Source organism: Notolepis coatsorum, assembly GCF_963971535.1.
Source record: "Notolepis coatsorum genome assembly, chromosome: 2".
NCBI lineage: Eukaryota > Metazoa > Chordata > Actinopteri > Aulopiformes > Paralepididae > Notolepis > Notolepis coatsorum.
Genome location: NC_140166.1, coordinates 176,619,387 through 176,638,121, shown reverse-complemented (window position 1 = coordinate 176,638,121; position 18,735 = coordinate 176,619,387). Strand labels below are relative to the sequence as shown.

Here is an 18,735-nt window from a genome sequence, read left to right as displayed (position 1 = left end):
GTATGACCAGATGGCATTTCGGGATGTGAAACACTTTTATTGTATTGCGTGGTAGAACTTCTACCACTCAATAGAAGACATGTCTAACATAAATAATCTTAACAATCATAAACAACTTACTGGAAAATCCTGCCTGCCACCAAATGACACACTTCTGTGGCCTTTATTTACACTCAGCCTACCTGCAGCCAGCGCCGTGCGCCGTCTGCTCTGCTGGGGGTGGGAGAGGCACTGGATCAAACCATATGGGGGAGCAGGGGGGGGGGGGTCGCAATCTTTGGAAACTTAAAAACGTGTTATTAAGTGTCATTGCGTATTATTAATTTGATTGAAATTACGTAGTTATGCTTAGATTTATATATTGGGGGGGGGGGGTATATCATATTTTTCATATGATCAAAAAGTGGTGGAGCAAGATCATATCCTTGCTCCCCCAAGTTCAATAGTCCTGGAGCACGTGCATCGTCTGCTCTATTGCGCAGCAGTCTATGAGTGTGTGTGTATACAGACTGGCTAGGTTGCATATCTAATTTGGGAGGCAGTAGCCCAAGGCAGAAAATGATCACCTCTAATAATCGTCACTTTATGGCCAATTTATGGCCATAGCTCAAACATTACATTCCTCATTCCCACAAACGGAAATGCAGCACATGCTTTGAGAAACTCTCACACGGAGCACATGCACAGCCCTACAGGCAAACCAGTCCCAGGTCTCTGCTTGCCTGTTGACTAAATGAGGAGGCAGTTTTACAAAAACAGATTAACCCTAGATTAGGAGGGGTTTTCCACCCCAAGGAGATGTCCATTGAAAGCAACTTTTCTGTCTAGAATTACAGAATGTTTAGTCCAAACTGGCGTGATAACTGACTGAATAACAGCTATGATTTGTACTGTCAGAAATGGTTCAACACCGACAAACTAATTACTGATTTATGTCCAAATTATTTGCAAAAGGCATGTAATAGAAATTAATCAGTTATACATTTATCCGTCAGTGATGTTTGGCCATTTTATGAATTAAAATAACCATCAAATACATTTATATAATTTTCAACAAACATGACATTATGATTACGGTAATACATAAAAAAAAAAAAAAAAAAGCAAAGCTCTGACAGCAAGACATTTAAGTAAATATCTAATGCTGAAAATCCTATGCAAAAATAACCATGATTTTTACCATGAGTAAGTGTGGTGCAGGAGAAAGTCTTGAATTCATTATGAACGCAACCTAGTTATGTACTGAAGCACAGGAGATGAGCCATCAGACTTTTAAGTGAATCTTGAATTACACAAGAATGATGTTTTTCTTAATTTTTTTAATAATTTAGCTTACAGCCTTTCGTTTTATTTAAAACGTCATTTTGTACTTATGGCACTTAGAATTTGAACACATACATACAGAAGTTTAGAAAGGGGTTATATTTTGGAGCATTCAAGATTCTGTTTTTAAAGGCGGCTGGGTGGCGCAGCGGACTAAGCGCTCGTCACCAACGCGAGAGACACTGGTGTCGAATCCAGCTGTCAGCGTTGCCTCCGGCTTGGCCGGCCGTCATACTGGCTCAATTGGCAGTCAGCGGGAGGGAAGCCGGTGGGTGGTAATCTGGTCGTTGTAAACAGCGACTCCTACAGGTCGGTCAGGGCGCCTGCACAGCGAGGAAGGGAGATGGTGAGGGTAGTGTGAGCCTCCCACACGTTACACCTCACCAATGAGAGTCCGCGCTGGCAGGTGAAAAGAAGTGGCTGGCTGACTCTGCATGTATCGGAGGGGACATGTGATAGTATCTATCAACCCTCCCTAGACCGACCAGTGGGGGGCACATGCGAGCAATGACCAGAAAGGGGAGGGGGGAATTGGCATGACTAAATTGGGATGGGAGAAAAATCACAGAAAAACAGGAGGAGAAAAAGTGGATAAAAACTAAAAAATTGTTTTTAAAAGCTGTGAATATGTTATCGTGAGAATATACGGGAAGGGCATTCGGTCAGATAAGTGTATTTACTAAGTGAACCAGAAAAGCTGCCACTGTGTGTATGAGATGTTCAGTAAACATTGACAATGTTTGCTCTAGCCCTGGGATATTGTATTTTTAATAATACCGTCTAGCGGATATTAGATACCACCACCACCTGTCTCATTGGATGGAATAACGGTGTGTAAATTCAACAAGGACGGCTCATAAAAAAATATTTTAACCCACTCACCTTTGATAATGTAAGTACATGTTTCTCTATATGCCTGCATGGTAAATATAGGTTTAAATCACTTTGTAAGGTATGATGAACGGCCAGGGAACCGTGATACTGCGCCCGTAGCCATAGAACATCTAAAGCTTGTGTCGGTAGATAAGTCTTGAGAAGTCACAGGTTGAGACAACCGCACACCAACAGCCTCAAAGCACATTGTCCACATGCTGTGATTAATGCGAAGACGTTGTCCTTTATTAAAACAAAAAGGACCAATCCTTCTTTTGGACCATAATGCGGGGTATACCCTCATACAATGTTGAAGTCCCAGCCATCATAAAAGAAGAACATGGATCTATTCTACTCGAGTCCAGTGTTTTCAATTACCAAAGGAAACCAACTTTTTACAGCCACAAAATACAGCAAATCCAGTTGAGTAGGCCAACCTCCGACAAAGAACCATAGAGAACCAAGAACTTACCATCTTTAGATAATAAAGTTTGAAAACATTGTTTTTCTGAAGACTTAAAACAGAGTCTTAGATTAGACCACCATATATGGTAAGTTAAGAGTCTTGTGTTCATTCATAGTTAAACACAGTAGAGGTTGAGCACTTTCTTGTGATATATCACATTCACACACCAATTTAGATTGACTTTACAACTGCAAATACATGGGCTGTCCCTATGGTTCTTGTGCAAGGGTTCAATTAAAACGTTTTTTTATCTGTCGTCTATTGTTTGTACTTACAAGAGCCAGGTCAATCAACTAGAGAATAAAAACATGTTTCCATTGTCATTCTTCTTATTTTTGCTGGTGGGGCTACCCATTCGTTCACGGCTAAATCACTGATTGGGTCTTTAACACATCTGTGCTGACAAAACAGTCCTATCATCAGTTGCTCAGTGCTGGCGAACATCTGCTTTTCAATCCGTTTTTGTGCACCTGGCCACTTTTCACATGTTATTAATAAAGATTACCTTTTTGCATTAATCAAAAATGTTTGGCTGTTTAGCCCAAGAATGATGGTGTGGGTGTGTGTGTGTGTGTGTGGGTGTCACAACCTCTGACTTCTCAAGGTGTAAAAGAAAAAATGGCTCGACATTGCTTTAGTTTCATGCATAATGTCCCCATGAAGGAAAGAACACTATAAATCATATTTTGTTTTGGCATGTAGGGTGTTCCAATCTAAATGAAGGATCATAAAAGTGAACAGAATAATTATCATCTTTAGATTTGGAATTTGGCCCTTCTTCCCCATACGTTGAGATTCGTCTTTGGGGACAAAAAAAACAATCCTGTGCAATATATTCCAAGAGAACAGGAGTACAGAGTAGTTTCAACATGTCCAGCAGTTAAATATTCAATCTTCATAAGAGACTCCTGGTTTGTTCATGGTGAAAAGACGTGTAGTTTGTATACGGATTCCCTTTCGTCTGACCACTGGCTCTTGAACGGGCCTGCTCTTGGTGTGCATCGAGCGAGGTCAGTGAAATCTTACGTCCCGTTTAGAAATGTGATCGGGTCCATCCGTTCGGGTCAGAGGGTTCTATATGGGGATAGAGACGATGGTCGGTAGCTCTCCAACAGGAGGTGGGTTATACTTCTCCACCCTCATCAGCCGACGGAGGATGTCATCCCGATCGCGTGGCCATCCATAGACATGGGTGTTCTGAAGCCAGGCAGGGACATGGTACTGTGATGGACAGAGAGAGAAAGAGAGAGAGAGAAGCCACATGAATGAAAAAGAGTCAGCTAAATGACTAAATGTAAAATAATAAATAATGTCAAATTTCTTTGTTTGGGAAGGCTGCTTTGTCTGGATCGGACTAGGCTGAATAACCCTTTAAAAAAGGAACACGCCAACATTATGTGAAATGCACGTACCGTCTTCTCCAGAGTCAGACAAGTAGATGGATACCAGTTTTCTCTGGTATGAATGGAAGTGGATGTGGCTAGCCTAGCTTAAAACTCCGGAAGAGGTGTTAGTTGGCCAACCCTTAGGCTAGCCGCTATTCATTCGCTTCCATTCATTGTTTGATTGATTGATTGAATATTTTATTAACAGATTGCAGAATGGGTACAATACAGTACGGCTCAATACACACAATTGTTAAGGGGATGCAGACCAGAGAAAGACTTTCGTCTCGTTTACATCAGGGTCCCCCATTTTCAATTCATAACATTTATGACATACAAGATATACAAATATACAGTACTGTTTATTTACAGACAGGGTTTCTAAAAGAGAATATATACATTTGAGGGGGAGGAAACTGTACATTGGGGGGGGGTTTGGACATTTACTGGGGCCAAACTGGTACTGGTAGGGGGTAGGGATTAATTTTTTTTACGGCTGTGGGTAGGGCGTTCCACATTGTTGTGGCATAATTGCAAAACGTGTTTAGTCCCTTGTTTGAGCTAAATCTGGGTTGGACATGATTTGTGGAACTCCTTCTGGTGTTGTGGTCGTGTTATTCACTGACCTTTGGGAAGTATTTCGACATGTACATGGGTACCTTAGTGGTGTAGCGTATCTTGTAGACCAGGCCCATTGCAAGTTGCTGTACTCTGTCGTCTACTCTAAGCCATCCTAGGTTGTCAAAATGGGCAGGGGTGAGGTGGGTTTTTAGGAGTAAGGTCAAGCAGTAGTCTGACCAGTTTGTTTTGTGATGTTTACTTTGTAATCTTGTTTTAAGTGCCTTTGAGGTGCTTTGGTACCATGAGGTGCAAGCATAGTCGTAGTACCCTTGAATGAATGTTCCTGTTAACACTTTGGATGCCACGCCCGAGATTTCTCGGGTTTACCCCCCCCGACCGTTGAATGCCCATCACGAGATTTCTCTGTTTTTTTTTATTAGCGATCTGAAATCATATTGCATCAAGCGAGCCTACCGTTGGATATCCAGTCACCCCAGGCTCTCGGATGTGAAAAAAGCGCCCCCATCGTCTCCCAGATGGTAAATCACCCTTTTGGATTAGACTCAATGAAAGTGAATGGGATAAAGGATTTCCGACTCCACATTTTACGTCTCACTGATGCAGCCGGGGTTACCAGAGTTCATTCTGGAGCCGCTGAGCCGCGGGGAATGAATGAATAAATGAAAACTTTATTTAACAGATTGCAGAATGGTTACAATACAGTACGGCTCAATACACACAATTGTTAAGGGGATGCAGACCTGAGAAAGACGTTTGTCTTGTTTCCATCAGGGTCCCCCATTTTCAATTCATATAGACATTTATGACATACACAACATACATGACATATAGGTATTTAGTACTGATACATTTGTGACAAACGGTATTCAAATATACAGTACTGTTACCCCTAGATCCTGACAGAGTATATACATATGATGGGGAGGGGACTGTACATTAGGAGGGGGTGGGTGGGTGGGAGAGGAATATATACATGCGGTGGGGAGGAGACTGTCTATTAGGAGGTGGTGGGGTTTTTGGGCATTTACGGTGGCCAGTTTCGAATTGCAGCCTCCCGTAGGTGCTCTTTAAGAGCGGTTTTGAATGTGGGTAGGGATTCACATTCCTTTACAGCTTTGGGTAGGGCGTTCCACATTGATGTGGCATAATTGCGAAACGTGTTTAGTCATCAATCATGTGTTCTACTGTATACACGGTTGATCAATACAATTATCGATTTTTTCGAATGGTGATCAGGAATTGGAATATACCATTTGGATACCATCAGATGTCAGGTAAGAAATCTATGTTATCAGTCTTAGGATAATCAGACTCATTTTCACGGATATATACCGTAATTCCTCTAATAGTAACCCCGGCTTGTATTTGTTTCAACTGTAGCGGATACCAGGCTTGTATTAGGAGGAGGCATTTATAAGAGAGAGGCCTATATTTCTAATTTTCAAACAGATCATAATGAATAAATCAACATTTTGTGTCAGTTTGAACCCAGTAAAATGGACTGGGTTCATTTATTGAAACCAAGCAAGTACTGTATGAAATACGGTAGTAAACAGTGCAATTACAGGTGGTCAAAATATAATAATGGTATAATATGGTATAATAATAATAATAATAACTTCGTTTTATACAATTCTGAGGTAGGCTTACTCTCTTGGTAAACATTAACACCATACCATTATATGGCATTTACTGCACAGCCAGGCCAGCATATAACAATAACTCTAATATACATGAAACCCGGCTTGTATTAGGAGGCCGGCTTATAATTGCTTAGCTCAACAGTGCACCCGGTCATTAATAGAGACCCGGTTTTTAATTGAATACCGGTTACTATTAGAGGAATTACGGTAAGCGTTTCCACTATATGTGATATTGCTGTTTCACTGTAAAAGCCATCAGGAAATAAGAGCAGCGATTATCAGCTTGCGGCACGAGCGTGCGTGCGCACACATATACTATCGATCATCTAGCGTTTATTTGAAAACGATTCATAAATAGGCCGACAAATGACAACGTTCTGGAATATTCCAGTAAAAGGCGATTATCATAGAATGGGTAGTTTTTTCCGCGAAAACGAGTGATTTTCAAAATGCTATCAAACGGAAAAGAAGCGATAAAAAAACAATCTGCCTTCACAATGTTGACTGGAAAATGAGTCTTTGATAAGCGACAGGCAGATTAGACACATAGCCATAATTTAAAACATAGATTAGGCGATATTAAGTTAACATTGGAGTGGGTTTGGGCATCAAGGGGGTAAAAAGGAAAACACGGCGTGGCATCCAAAGTGTTAAAGAGTCTTCAGGGTATTCTTGTTTACCAGAGAGGAGATCCGGTACAAGAATGTTGTTCGTTGGTTGACTTTTTTTATTACATTGGTTGCCATTTTGTCACAGGAAAGACTTGCCTCTAGGATGGAACCCAGGTATGTAATTTCATCTTTCCTTGTGACAATAATTGTCACCCACTGTAACAGAGAAGCCGTCGGTCTTGCCGAGTTTGTTATTTGATCCAAAGAGAATGGACTCTGGAAGCCGGACCAGCACTCTCAGGTTTCGACAATTTTAATCGCAGCCGGATACAACAGACATGTTTCAGAACAGGTGTTCCTTCTTCAGTGTTAATGGCTAGCTGGCTCATGTCTGTTGTATCCGGCTGCGATTAAAATTGTCGAAACCTGAGAGTGCTGGTCCGGCTTCCTGCTTTTTTCTACTTAGTCTCAAGCTGATGACATGTCATTTGCATATATTAGGAACAGTAGTGGTCCTAGTATACTTCCTTGTGGAACACCACAGCTCACTGGTAGGCCTTTCACACCGGCCGGGCTCCGTGCCGGAGCCGGTTCCCGAATGTAATCTCGAACCGGCCGGCGCGTTCACACCAGGAATAATTGGTTCGGAACATGACTGAGGCTTTAGTTCGGCCCTAAGAAAACACTGAGTGTAACGGAGGTACCGCGAGTATATCCACAGTCACGATGGACTTCAAGTGTTGTGAAGTGACTGTGGATGTTAGCGGTACTGCAAGTAAACTCACTCCCCAGAGGCATCCAGACCCATTACTTAGGGGTGAATTCACCTCTTGGTATAGTAGTCTGTGATGCCGCCCGTGACGCGGGAGACCGGGGTTCAACTCCCACTCGGGGCAATCCCTTAACAGGGGTCGAATCTGAAACACAACGCAGAGCAATACGAGACCGGCTACATGAGCACCGATTTTTCATGTTCCGAACCAATTATTCCCGGTGTTGTGGCTATGTTTGTAAAGAAAATGTTTAAGTAATTGGCCACATCCAGCTTGTCTGTGATGAGTGTTTTCTGTCTTAATGTTTATGTTTGTAAATCTGGTTTAGTTTTTTACTGCAGCCTAGTTGGTTGTTGAGTAAGTTCACAGGGTTTTGTCATTGATGAAATCTTTTTTTGCAGATTTGATCATGGTGTTTACATCGTTTCTTAGTCTGTGCTTAGCTAGGCTAACGTAGATAGCTTTCTACTGAACGCACAGAGAGGAAACTGGTATCTATCGTCTTGTCTCACTGAAGAAGACGGTAAGCATTCGCCATAATATTGGTGTGTTCCTTTAACATGTCATATATAAAAACCATGGCAAGATGAGGAGCATGCAGTGCATTATGAAACACATACATTTTTGTTTTTTTTAAATTACATTGTATTAACTATTATAGTATTTAAATGAAATGCGTGTATTGTAATAATAATAATGGGGAAAAAGGTCCATGTTGTATTTTCATAAATTAATAAACCTACCTGAAAAGTTACTGTTTCACTGTTATTGTTTATAAATGACAGGCATATTTGTGTAGTGTTGTGTTTGTTTCACAGTGCCTGAAATAATTTTGTTTTGATCTATGACTACATAAGAATCACATAGTGAATATGATTTGTAAACTAACTTCAGGCTTTGCAAAGTTTACAAGAGTCAACAACACCACAGACCACAATACAAACTTACTTACAGTGACTCATTCTCATTTTATAGCATGCCGAACCCCCTACCTTCTTGGCCCCAGGAAACAGAATGGGAATGAATCTGAAATTCTTGCTTCCATTCTGAATGAATTCGTTCTGTAGCTGAATGACAACAAAAAACAGACATTAGTATACTAAGAAATCTCAATATGTATATATAGTCAAGTCTTTAAGTTACAAAGCAGCCAACAGTATACCGTTTCAACTTGAGAACATAAACATTCTAAATGGACCAAAGTGTATTCTCTGTTGCAGTTGCTAATACCAATAGCTGACAAGGAAATAAACGTGGCTCTGTGGAGGAAATAAGAGCTTGTCTCCTCCCTCTCACCCATAACAGACTTGTCAACTCATAGGGACGTGTCTTAATCTCCTCCCTCTTGCCTAACCTCCATCTTATAGTGTCTCCCCCTCTCCCCTCCCTTCCCACGTCATTCTCTCTTCTCCTTCCGGATCTTGTAGCTAATAACCTAGAATGGGAGCCACACAGCCATATCTCTGACTATTCTGTATTTGATACAATCATTCCGAGTTAATAAATCGTATTTTAACCGGATCCATTTGACTTTAAGACCTAGCAATGCAATAGAGGCCTTGCAATGAAATGCTTGTGTAGTTGTGTTTCTTCCAACATGGCTGCCTGTAACCATTGGTAACCACTTTCAAAAGAAAACGCCTCATTTCTGTGCAGTTGTAGAGTAGGTAAAACACCGGAAAGATATTACTGTCCCACTGTGACGTGTTTACAAGATCCAGTAATAAAAGTAATATTTCAACACATAGTAACTGTTGTTTTGCATATAGTAACCATTGTTTCTTCCAACATGGAGGATAAATGGGCATTCTAAACATTCTGTAAAAGGCCTCTATCCCACTGAAACCATCAATAAGCACATTGCTCTTAACGTTGCTATGGCATCTGACCTGTTTGTGTATGTAGACAATGTTGAGGGTCCTCTCGTCATTCTCCAGGCTGACTGGGGATGCCGTCACTGTCTCATGATACTTGGGGCTGATAATGATGATGATCAGATATTCCTTCTGTGTGTGTGTCGGGGGGGGGGGGGGTGACGAGAAGAATAACTATATGCTGGAAGTTATTATGAATGCTTGAGACCTTTTAGATGTGAAGCACCTCTAGGACCGGCAATGTCACTAACTGACTCATTCATTCATTCAGACATCATTCACAGCATCCCACAAGCATTAATAGGTTGACATCAACTTCAATCACACTTCCACGCAACAAGGACACACATAGGGTTGTTTTAACTTAAGTTACTGACATTCTGAGCTGTGTTTATACTGTAGCTACGTTAGCTAAGTATTTAAATTACTGACATTCTGAGCTGTATTTATACCGTTAGCTAAGTATTTAAGTTACTGACATTCTGAGTCGTGTTTATAATACTGTAGCTATGTTAGCTAAGTATTTAAGTTATTGACATTCTGAGTCATGTTTATACTGTAACTACGTTAGCTAAGTATTTAAGTTACTGACATTCTGAGCTGTGTTTATACTGTAGCTACGTTAGCTAAGTATTTAAGTTACTGACATTCTGAGCTGTGTTTATACTGTAGCTACGTTAGCTAAGTATTTAAGTTACTGACATTCTGAGCTGTGTTTATACTGTAGCTACGTTAGCTAAGTATTTAAGTTACTGACATTCTGAGCTGTGTTTATACTGTAGCTACGTTAGCTAAGTTTATAAGTTACTGACATTCTGAGCTGTGTTTATACTGTAGCTACGTTAGCTAAGTTTATAAGTTACTGACATTCTGAGCTGTGTTTATACTGTAGCTACGTTAGCTAAGTTTATAAGTTACTGACATTCTGAGCTGTGTTTATACTGTAGCTACGTTAGCTAAGTATTTAAGTTACTGACATTCTGAGCTGTGTTTATACTGTAGCTACGTTAGCTAAGTATTTAAGTTACTGACATTCTGAGCTGTGTTTATACTGTAGCTACGTTAGCTAAGTTTATAAGTTACTGACATTCTGAGCTGTGTTTATACTGTAGCTACGTTAGCTAAGTATTTAAGTTACTGACATTCTGAGCTGTGTTTATACTGTAGCTACGTTAGCTAAGTATTTAAGTTACTGACATTCTGAGCTGTGTTTAAATACTGTAGCTATGTTAGCTAAGTCTTTAAGTTACTGACATTCTGAGCCATATTTATACTGTAGCTACTGTACGTTAGCTAAGTATTTAATTTACTGAAGGGTCGATGCGTGCTAAGGCATCAACTACTTTTTTGAAAAGTATGTGAAATCAGATTTATTTTTTTCTCTTTTTAAAGTAACTCTAATGGATTACATTTGTCATTATATAATCAGATTGTGTAATCCCATTCCCATTGAGAGGGCTGAGGGTTCCAACAATTAACTAGATGGAAGTTTTCGGTTTGTGAGGTGTTTACATTTAAACTTGTTAACTGCCCTGGGCTCCGACCATCACCAGGATTCTGAACCTCTAGTCTAGGATTCAGTGGCATTGGCAATGCGCTTCAATAATTTATTTGGTCAATTACAAGTCTTAAGACCTTACAATTATAGGATTTATAGTCAAAGTGAAATGGGTTTTCAAAGTTTAGAATGTTGACAGGGCAGGCTGGGATGTTAAGGCAGTAAATGAGAGTCATTACATGAACAAGTCTTTACCTCACTGAGGTACCTCTCCATGAAGTCAATCTTGCTGATGCTCCTAAACTGCTGCTCAAACATATCAATCTGAAACCAAGGAAAAAGACAAGTCAGTGGAACCATTTTCTTGCTGATCTGACAACAGAGCTGAACCGCAAACCACCACTGAATCCAAGAGGAAGAGCTCCCTCTTTTAACCAAACAAGGGGAAGAAACAAAGATGCTTACATGGGTGTCGAAGCCATTGTGTCGCAGCAGTGCCACGAACTTGATGATCTCATTGACGTGCTTGTCGTCGTCCGCTTCGTAAGTGACAAAGACCCGTCCTGTATTGATGAGGGAAAAAAGGACTTGAATAAAGTTCGATGCCAAAATCTCCATTTCGAATCAAGTTGCATTCTCCTGCATTTCTGCAGCTCCTGTGATGCTCGGTTCAAATGGTCCATACTCACTCTGTTCCTGAGAGAGGGGTGTGCTGTAAGGAGGAGTCTTCTGTTTAGCTGGGCTGGTGTGATCACTGTAAGAGGTGATATGTTTTCCAATCACTCTCAAAAGCTTTATGAAACATGATTTCTAATATGTTTTATGACAGCATCATAAAATCCTCACCTTGGCATGTAGCCAACCCCAGGAACTCTGCAATTATCTAGATCTGAAGCAGTCAAATGAGAGAATGAAGCAGATTTATTATCATGAACAGGTTGAACATGAGACATTTTTATTACTGATCTATGAATCATGCAAGTGCCTCAAGTAGGACAGTGCCCTGACAAACAATAATATCGAAACTCGAAACGTTGACTTATGTAATTACTGCCGCATCAAGGCTACCGGGTGCGACTACCCGCTCTCACGTTCCAAGGTGACAGAAAATAACCCAACACTCACAGTAAGGACCACGAACTGGCTGATATCCAGGCCTGAAGTCTGGGTGGGCCATAGGCACCATGTTGGGGCATTGTGCGCAGCAGGCTGCCCCCTGTGGTGGGCAGTAGTATGGCAACAGGGTGTGATGGTGCATGTCTGCCGACGGGTTGGAGCAGAGGGAACGTGGCGGCTCCAGACTGTTCATACTGGGGCTGTACCTGCCTGGGAGGGAAAGGAACTTGTCTCTGGAGTAGCAGCTCTCTCCCGAGTAGCAGTCTTCGTCGCTCAGACACAACGGGAGGCTATTCGGGTAGCCCGCCCCGGACCAACCGCTTGCGTAGCTGGGGTGAAGCCAGGAACCGTCAGCCTGACTGGGGAATGGCGTCGGTTGGCTGTAGCCGGCCGGTAAGCCGCGGGGCAGCTGGTACGGGATGTAGCTCGGCACCAAGTGCGAGTGGGCATGGCCCGGTCTGTGATCTTGTTCTCTCCACAATCCCTGTCTGCCGTACAGGGAGTCGTCGACAGAGCTGTGGCAGTCTGGGAGGGGACTTTGCCCGGAGTCTGGGTCAGGCACAGCACTGGCCTTGCTCATGGTCTCGTCGTCCTCTTCGGGTGTATTATGGTGGCTTATTAAATGGCTGCCCAGCTGGTTGATGTAACTGTGGGGAGAGGATCAATTTAAGCCACAGCATTTGTATGGAGGTTGATAATAACCAGCAGTATAAAACAGTAAAACGCAAACTATGAACCCTTTCTGATAGTCTGATCCCCCTTACGTCGTTCTAGATGTCATATTCTATCCCAGTATACATGAAAGTTTGGGTGATTTTAATATTTAGTGAAAAACTCAATTATGTTAAATGGCAATTGTAACTTTTAGGCCCAGAGGCAGGGGGGATAGGTCCTCGTTGTGGACGGTGGGGGTTTGGTAGAGAAACTTGGTTTGGACTTTGGATGGGTGGAAGCAACACGCAAGGGGATGGCGTGGCAGGGATGATGGGTAGATACGCCATGAGAGTGGCAGCCTGCAGGTACAATACAACCTTTGGGTTTTTTTCTGTTTGAATCTGATTCTTTAAGTGTTTGTAGCTATGATCGGCTATATAAGTTAATCATTGCTTATATTTAAATCGCCATACCATCTAAATGGCCCATCCCACATGGGATTACATGACACACAATTACAACATATTACATATTACGGTTACTCAGCATAATAATAATACAAATGTTATGTAATTAATATAATACAAAGTCTTCACATATACAACATGTGTTTTCTTAGTGTCCAAGCTTTATCTAAATAATCCACAAAAGCAAATGTTTACTTCTTGTATAAACTGTTCAGTATTGCTCAGTCTTCTATTGATAAATTATCAAAATCTTAATTTGCTTTTCAACTTAATAAACTTAATTTAACCCACATAAATGACAACGCCTATATTATTCTTCAGTGCCACTGCCAACATAACGTCCAGTTTCCAAATGTAAAGGCAACATTCCAGAATCCAGACCTAATCTGGATACACGAAGATCTTTTCCTCTTGGGCAGGTTATATTTCACATCATTCTCAGTACTGAATACATTTTTAATCAAACCATACCATGGGTTAACCTCCTTAACCCATTTAGAGCTAAAACGCCTGCTAATAATGCATTATATAGCCTGCATATACACACAAATGTGTTTCCCGGTTTCAATGGGTTTTAATCATGAACTTTTTCTTTCTGGATGTACAATTCTAAAGTCTATCTCTATCAAGTCCTGTTCTCTGAAATAATGTGTGAATATGTTCAGCCCAAATTCCACATGAACAGGTTCTTACATCTACACTCACAAATCTATTCCACAATCTACTCATACATGCTCAACGACAACGTATACTTCACACGGCTCCCATCCCATATACATGCTCAACGACAACGTATACTTCACACGGTTCCCATCCCATATACATGCTCAACGACAACGTATACTTCACACGGCTCCCATCCCGTATACATGCTCAACGACAACATATACTTCACACGGTTCCCATCCCGTATACATGCTCAACGACAACATATACTTCACACGGTTCCCATCCCGTATACATGCTCAACGACAACGTATACTTCACACGGTTCCCATCCCATATACATGCTCAACGACAACGTATACTTTACACGGTTCCCATCCCATATACATGCTCAACGACAACGTATACTTTACACGGTTCCCATCCCATATCTCCAGCAATGACTAGGATTGGGGCAAATGTGGGCGGCCGGGTAGCGCAGCGGACTAAGCGGCTGTCTACCACCACAGAGACAGTGGGATCGAATCCAGCTGCGGTGCTTCCGGGTTGGCCGACCGTCCATACTAACACAATTGGCAGTGTTAGCGGGTGGGAAACCGGGCGAGGGTGGGTCCTGGTCGTTGTAAACAGCTACTCCTACAGTTCGGTCGGGGCGCCTGCACAGCAAGGGAAGGATCTAGGAGAGGTAGTGTGACCTTCCACACGTTACACTCTCCCAGTGAGAGTCCGCGCTGCCAGGTGAAAAGAAGCGGTGGGCAGGGTACACATGTATCGGAGGAAGCATGCGATAGTCTCCGCCCTCCCAGACCGACGGTAGGGAGTAGAGTGCGCAACGACCAGGAAGGGGATTGGGAATTGGCATAACGACTAACATTGGGATGGGAGAAAAACGGAAAAAGATGTAATGTAATAAAAAATTACATTTAAAAAAAGGATTGGGGAAAATGTGTCGACTCTAATAGATATATTGTGAACTTGTTCACATCCCTTACAGGCTTTATAGAACTTGGTGGAACTTGTGGAAGTAGAGAAACCCATATCTCTCAGAGGTTTCATAGAGCCCTACCAGCTGATTCAGAGAGCACAGTAGTACATTTTACAAAATGCAAGTTCATCAAGGTAGAAACCTAGATATGTATACGAATTTATATAGTCCAAATATGTATCCCCAAAACTAAACTGAGACATACTAAAGGCATGTTATGGGAGTTCTAAAGTGCATTATTTTATTTGGGATGTAGAATTCACCACTTTTTACACCATGCACTAGCAACAGAATGCTAGTTGTAATTACAGATGTAGGCTACCTATTTGGTGCTGAGGTTGAGTAGAGTGTAGACGGCAGCATCATTGCGTGTTTGGCAGGGGAACTCCATGTGTGTCTAGATTAAGCTGCAGTCCTGTCGAGGTCGAGAAGGAACCACTTTAAAACACAATAGGAAAAGCAATCAGAGGGATGGAGACAAAAAAACGCTGTTCTAAAACATTTTATAATAATAATAATAATAATTAAAAAAAGATCTACTAATAAAGCTAAATATTTGTATAAAGTTAACAGGCTATATAACCCCGGCCGACACAGGCCAACATGCATTCATGCTGCAGACTACATCTGATTCATCTGATTCAAAGGCCTTTTAGGGTTAACTCAATGTTTCCTTGTCAACTTGCATTCGAATTTAGAACACGTCAGATGAAGAAAACGCGCCACCCACAAAGGGGATTTTTGTTGTTGTTAATAATATGGGGCTATACAAGCAGTATGATGGGAATAAAGAAATGCGGTCTACCAAACAACGCTCAGTGATGGAAAATAAAACCACCAAACTGCCAGATGATCAATTTAGTCATAGTAGGCCTATATGGCACGCAGTGCAGGAGAGGGTATATCGAAATAGGAGCCCCATGTTGACTATAATGTATTCTAGTCTACAAAACATAATCCTAATAATAATAAATCATATTATTATTTTCCTATTTGGGCCAACTGACGCAGTAGCAGTACTGTCTATCTGTATGTCATGTATGTCATATATGTTATGATGAATTGAAAATGGGGGACCCTGATGTAAACAAGACTAAAGTCTTTCTCTGGTCTGCATCCCCTTAACAATTGTATGTATTGAGCTGTACTGTACTGTACCCATTCTGCAATCTGTTAATAAACTTTTCAATCAATCAATAACTCAAAGTGCTGTGCAAGCCTGAGCTGCTCTGTGCGGTCGACACAACTTGTTAGCACTTTAGTTTCCACATAACGTGGCTCATGAAGTTGACCCAGATTTGTCTCAGTCTGAGAAGTGCCAGGGCAGGTTGATTGATTGATTGAAAACGTTATTAACAGATTGCAGAATGGGTACAGTACAGTACAATACATACACTTGTTAAGGGGATGCAGACCAGAGAAAGACTTTCGTCTTGTTTACATCAGGGTCCCCCATTTTCAATTCATCGTAAATATGACATACATGACATACAGATAGACAGTACTGCTACATCTATACATTTATGACATACCAGATTTGCAAATACAGTACTAGACAATATCTATAGTATTAAATGGATAATTCATTTAATGCAGTGACCTCCTAATTGTCTCCCTGGGTTAGAGGGGAAAGTGCGCACAAAAAGGTAAAAAAAAAACTCCTCCCGATCTAACAAACATCTGCAGTAGTGCAGTGTGTTGCACACAATTTCGACACAACTCTTCCTGCCCATAATATTAATAACCTACTTTTCTAAAACCTATAGCCTCGACGAGGATAACTTATTCTAAAACACAAGTCATGTGTGGCATAAGCAACTTATTCTAAAACGTAGTTTAAGCTTGGGCTTTCTAAGTGCACATACAAAACAAAAATCATAAAATATCAAGTTTTTTTTAGGAAGAGTTCAAATACAACACAAAATATACCATAAATAATTGCAATTACCTTTACTTTTTAACTGACATCCACTGCTTGAAGGTAAAACACGTAGGATACGTGCAGGTAGCCTAAATATATGCATTCAGGTAAAACCGCCACGCGGACGTGCTGGAATCGTCAGCCGAAGCAATTCACCAATTTCAGTCCCATTTGCTCAGTTGATGTAGTTGATGTGACAGTCGCATACATAGGCTAATCTTGACCGGATAGAAACGACGCACAAAAAGCCTACTGGAATCGGTAAACAAGGTAATTTGCGTTTGGTGGGGGCGTCTGCGCTTCTGAACTGCAATTACACGCCCACGACCTAGCTCCACCTTCTCAGTTCTCACACCAGACTGTGCCAGTTAAATCAGAATTTAACTTCCTTGCTCGATTAAGAGCAGTTGATTGTTTCCATATTGATTGATTGATTGATTGACATTTTTATTAACAGATTGCAGAATGGGTACAATACAGTACAGCTCAATACATACAATTGTTAAGGGGATGAAGACCAGAGAAAGACTTTCGTCTTGTTTACATCAGGGTCCCCCATGGCGTCCCCCATTTTCAATTCATCATAACATGACATACATATAGACAGTACTGCTACATCTATACATTTATGACATACCAGATTTACAAATACAGTACTGTTTGTGATACAAAAAGTAAAAAAAAAAAAGTACATTTGACAAAGAAACATTGGAGGAGGTGGGGGTTGGGACCTGGGTAGGTGGGGTGGGAGGGCGGGGGAACTGTACATTGGAGGTGGTTGGGTGGGGGGGGGGGGGGTAACTGTACATTGGATTATCGACGAAACCTTACTTGGTTCCAAGAAGAGGGTCTTGTGTATTACTGGGTTAGGACATTTACTGTACATTGGAGGGGGTTGGGTTAGGACATTTACAGGGGCCAGTTTCGAATTGCAGTCTCCCGTAGGTGCTCCTTGAGAGTGGTTTTAAAAGTGGGTAGTGATACACATTCCTTTACAGCTGTGGGTAGGGCGTTCCACATTGATGTGGCATAATTGCGAAACGTGTTTAGTCCCTTGTTTGAGCCGAATCTGGGTTTAACATGATTTGTGGAGCTCCCTCTTTATTTTGACATGTACATGGGTACCTTAGTCGTGTGTAGTGTATCTTGTAGACCAGGCCCATATAACTATATGACTCAATACATTCTTTAAAGGGGAACACCACTCAAAATTAAAATATGTTATTTCCATGGCCTGAGACAGTTCGATCAATATTTGTGAAGTATGAGCTACTCTTCCGTCTTCCCCCAAAGCCAGAAACAAGAGAAGTAAGAATCAAACTTGTGATGTCACTAAGTGTAAAGTCTTGAGCTGTTCCATAGATAGACAATGAATGAGACTGATTTTGTGGACCCACAAGATGCTAGTTTTCTTTATTATATCCAAATTAGCTTTATTCTATTGTGTTCTCAGTTCTGAAATAGAAAATGTACCTATGAACTCAGAAGGTAGGGTGCTCTCAGTGTCATCTATCAAATCTGCTCCAATTCACTGTCTATGGAGCAGCTTCAGACTTTATACTTGATGACATCACAAGTTTGAGTTTTAGCACTCTATATTGTTATTTTTTGTATCCACTTTTTCTCCCATTTTCTATTTTTCTCCCATCCCAATTTCGTATCGTCCAATTCAACCCTCCCCTATCTCGAACGCTGTTTCTTGCCTCCCACAAGCCGGCTGCAATGTGGACGAAGCCATACATTGCGCTCCGGTACTCGAGGTAGCAGCCGTCGCATCTTTTCACCTGCACAGCGCGATCTTTCAGCGTCAGGGGTCTGCGCTATGGAGGGACGCCACCCCCGTCGCTGAATGACCAGCCAAGCTGATGGCAATGCGGAGAGCTGGGCTCGAACCCAGT

At 41.5% G+C, this 18,735-nt stretch overlaps 1 protein-coding gene across 2 annotated transcripts; it reads right to left on the bottom strand.

The window, feature by feature from the left end:
* Positions 1-1,092: 1,092 nt before the first annotated feature.
* traf3ip2l (TRAF3 interacting protein 2-like) lies at positions 1,093-17,071 on the bottom strand. Of its 2 annotated transcripts, none has more exons than XM_084309141.1 (10): positions 16,865-17,071; positions 15,239-15,354; positions 12,154-12,791; positions 11,875-11,917; positions 11,718-11,782; positions 11,494-11,591; positions 11,284-11,352; positions 9,546-9,662; positions 8,649-8,723; positions 1,093-3,883 (listed from the first exon to the last, which is right to left on the bottom strand). In XM_084309141.1, exons 2-10 carry the CDS (start codon positions 15,280-15,282, stop codon positions 3,737-3,739), a joined length of 1,296 nt encoding a protein of 431 aa, XP_084165267.1. In that variant the 5' UTR covers positions 15,283-15,354; positions 16,865-17,071; the 3' UTR covers positions 1,093-3,736. The 2 variants fall into 2 exon arrangements, with proteins under 2 accessions (XP_084165267.1, XP_084165266.1); XM_084309140.1 differs by having other exon boundaries at positions 15,239-15,331.
* Between the last annotated feature and the right edge of the window lie 1,664 nt (positions 17,072-18,735).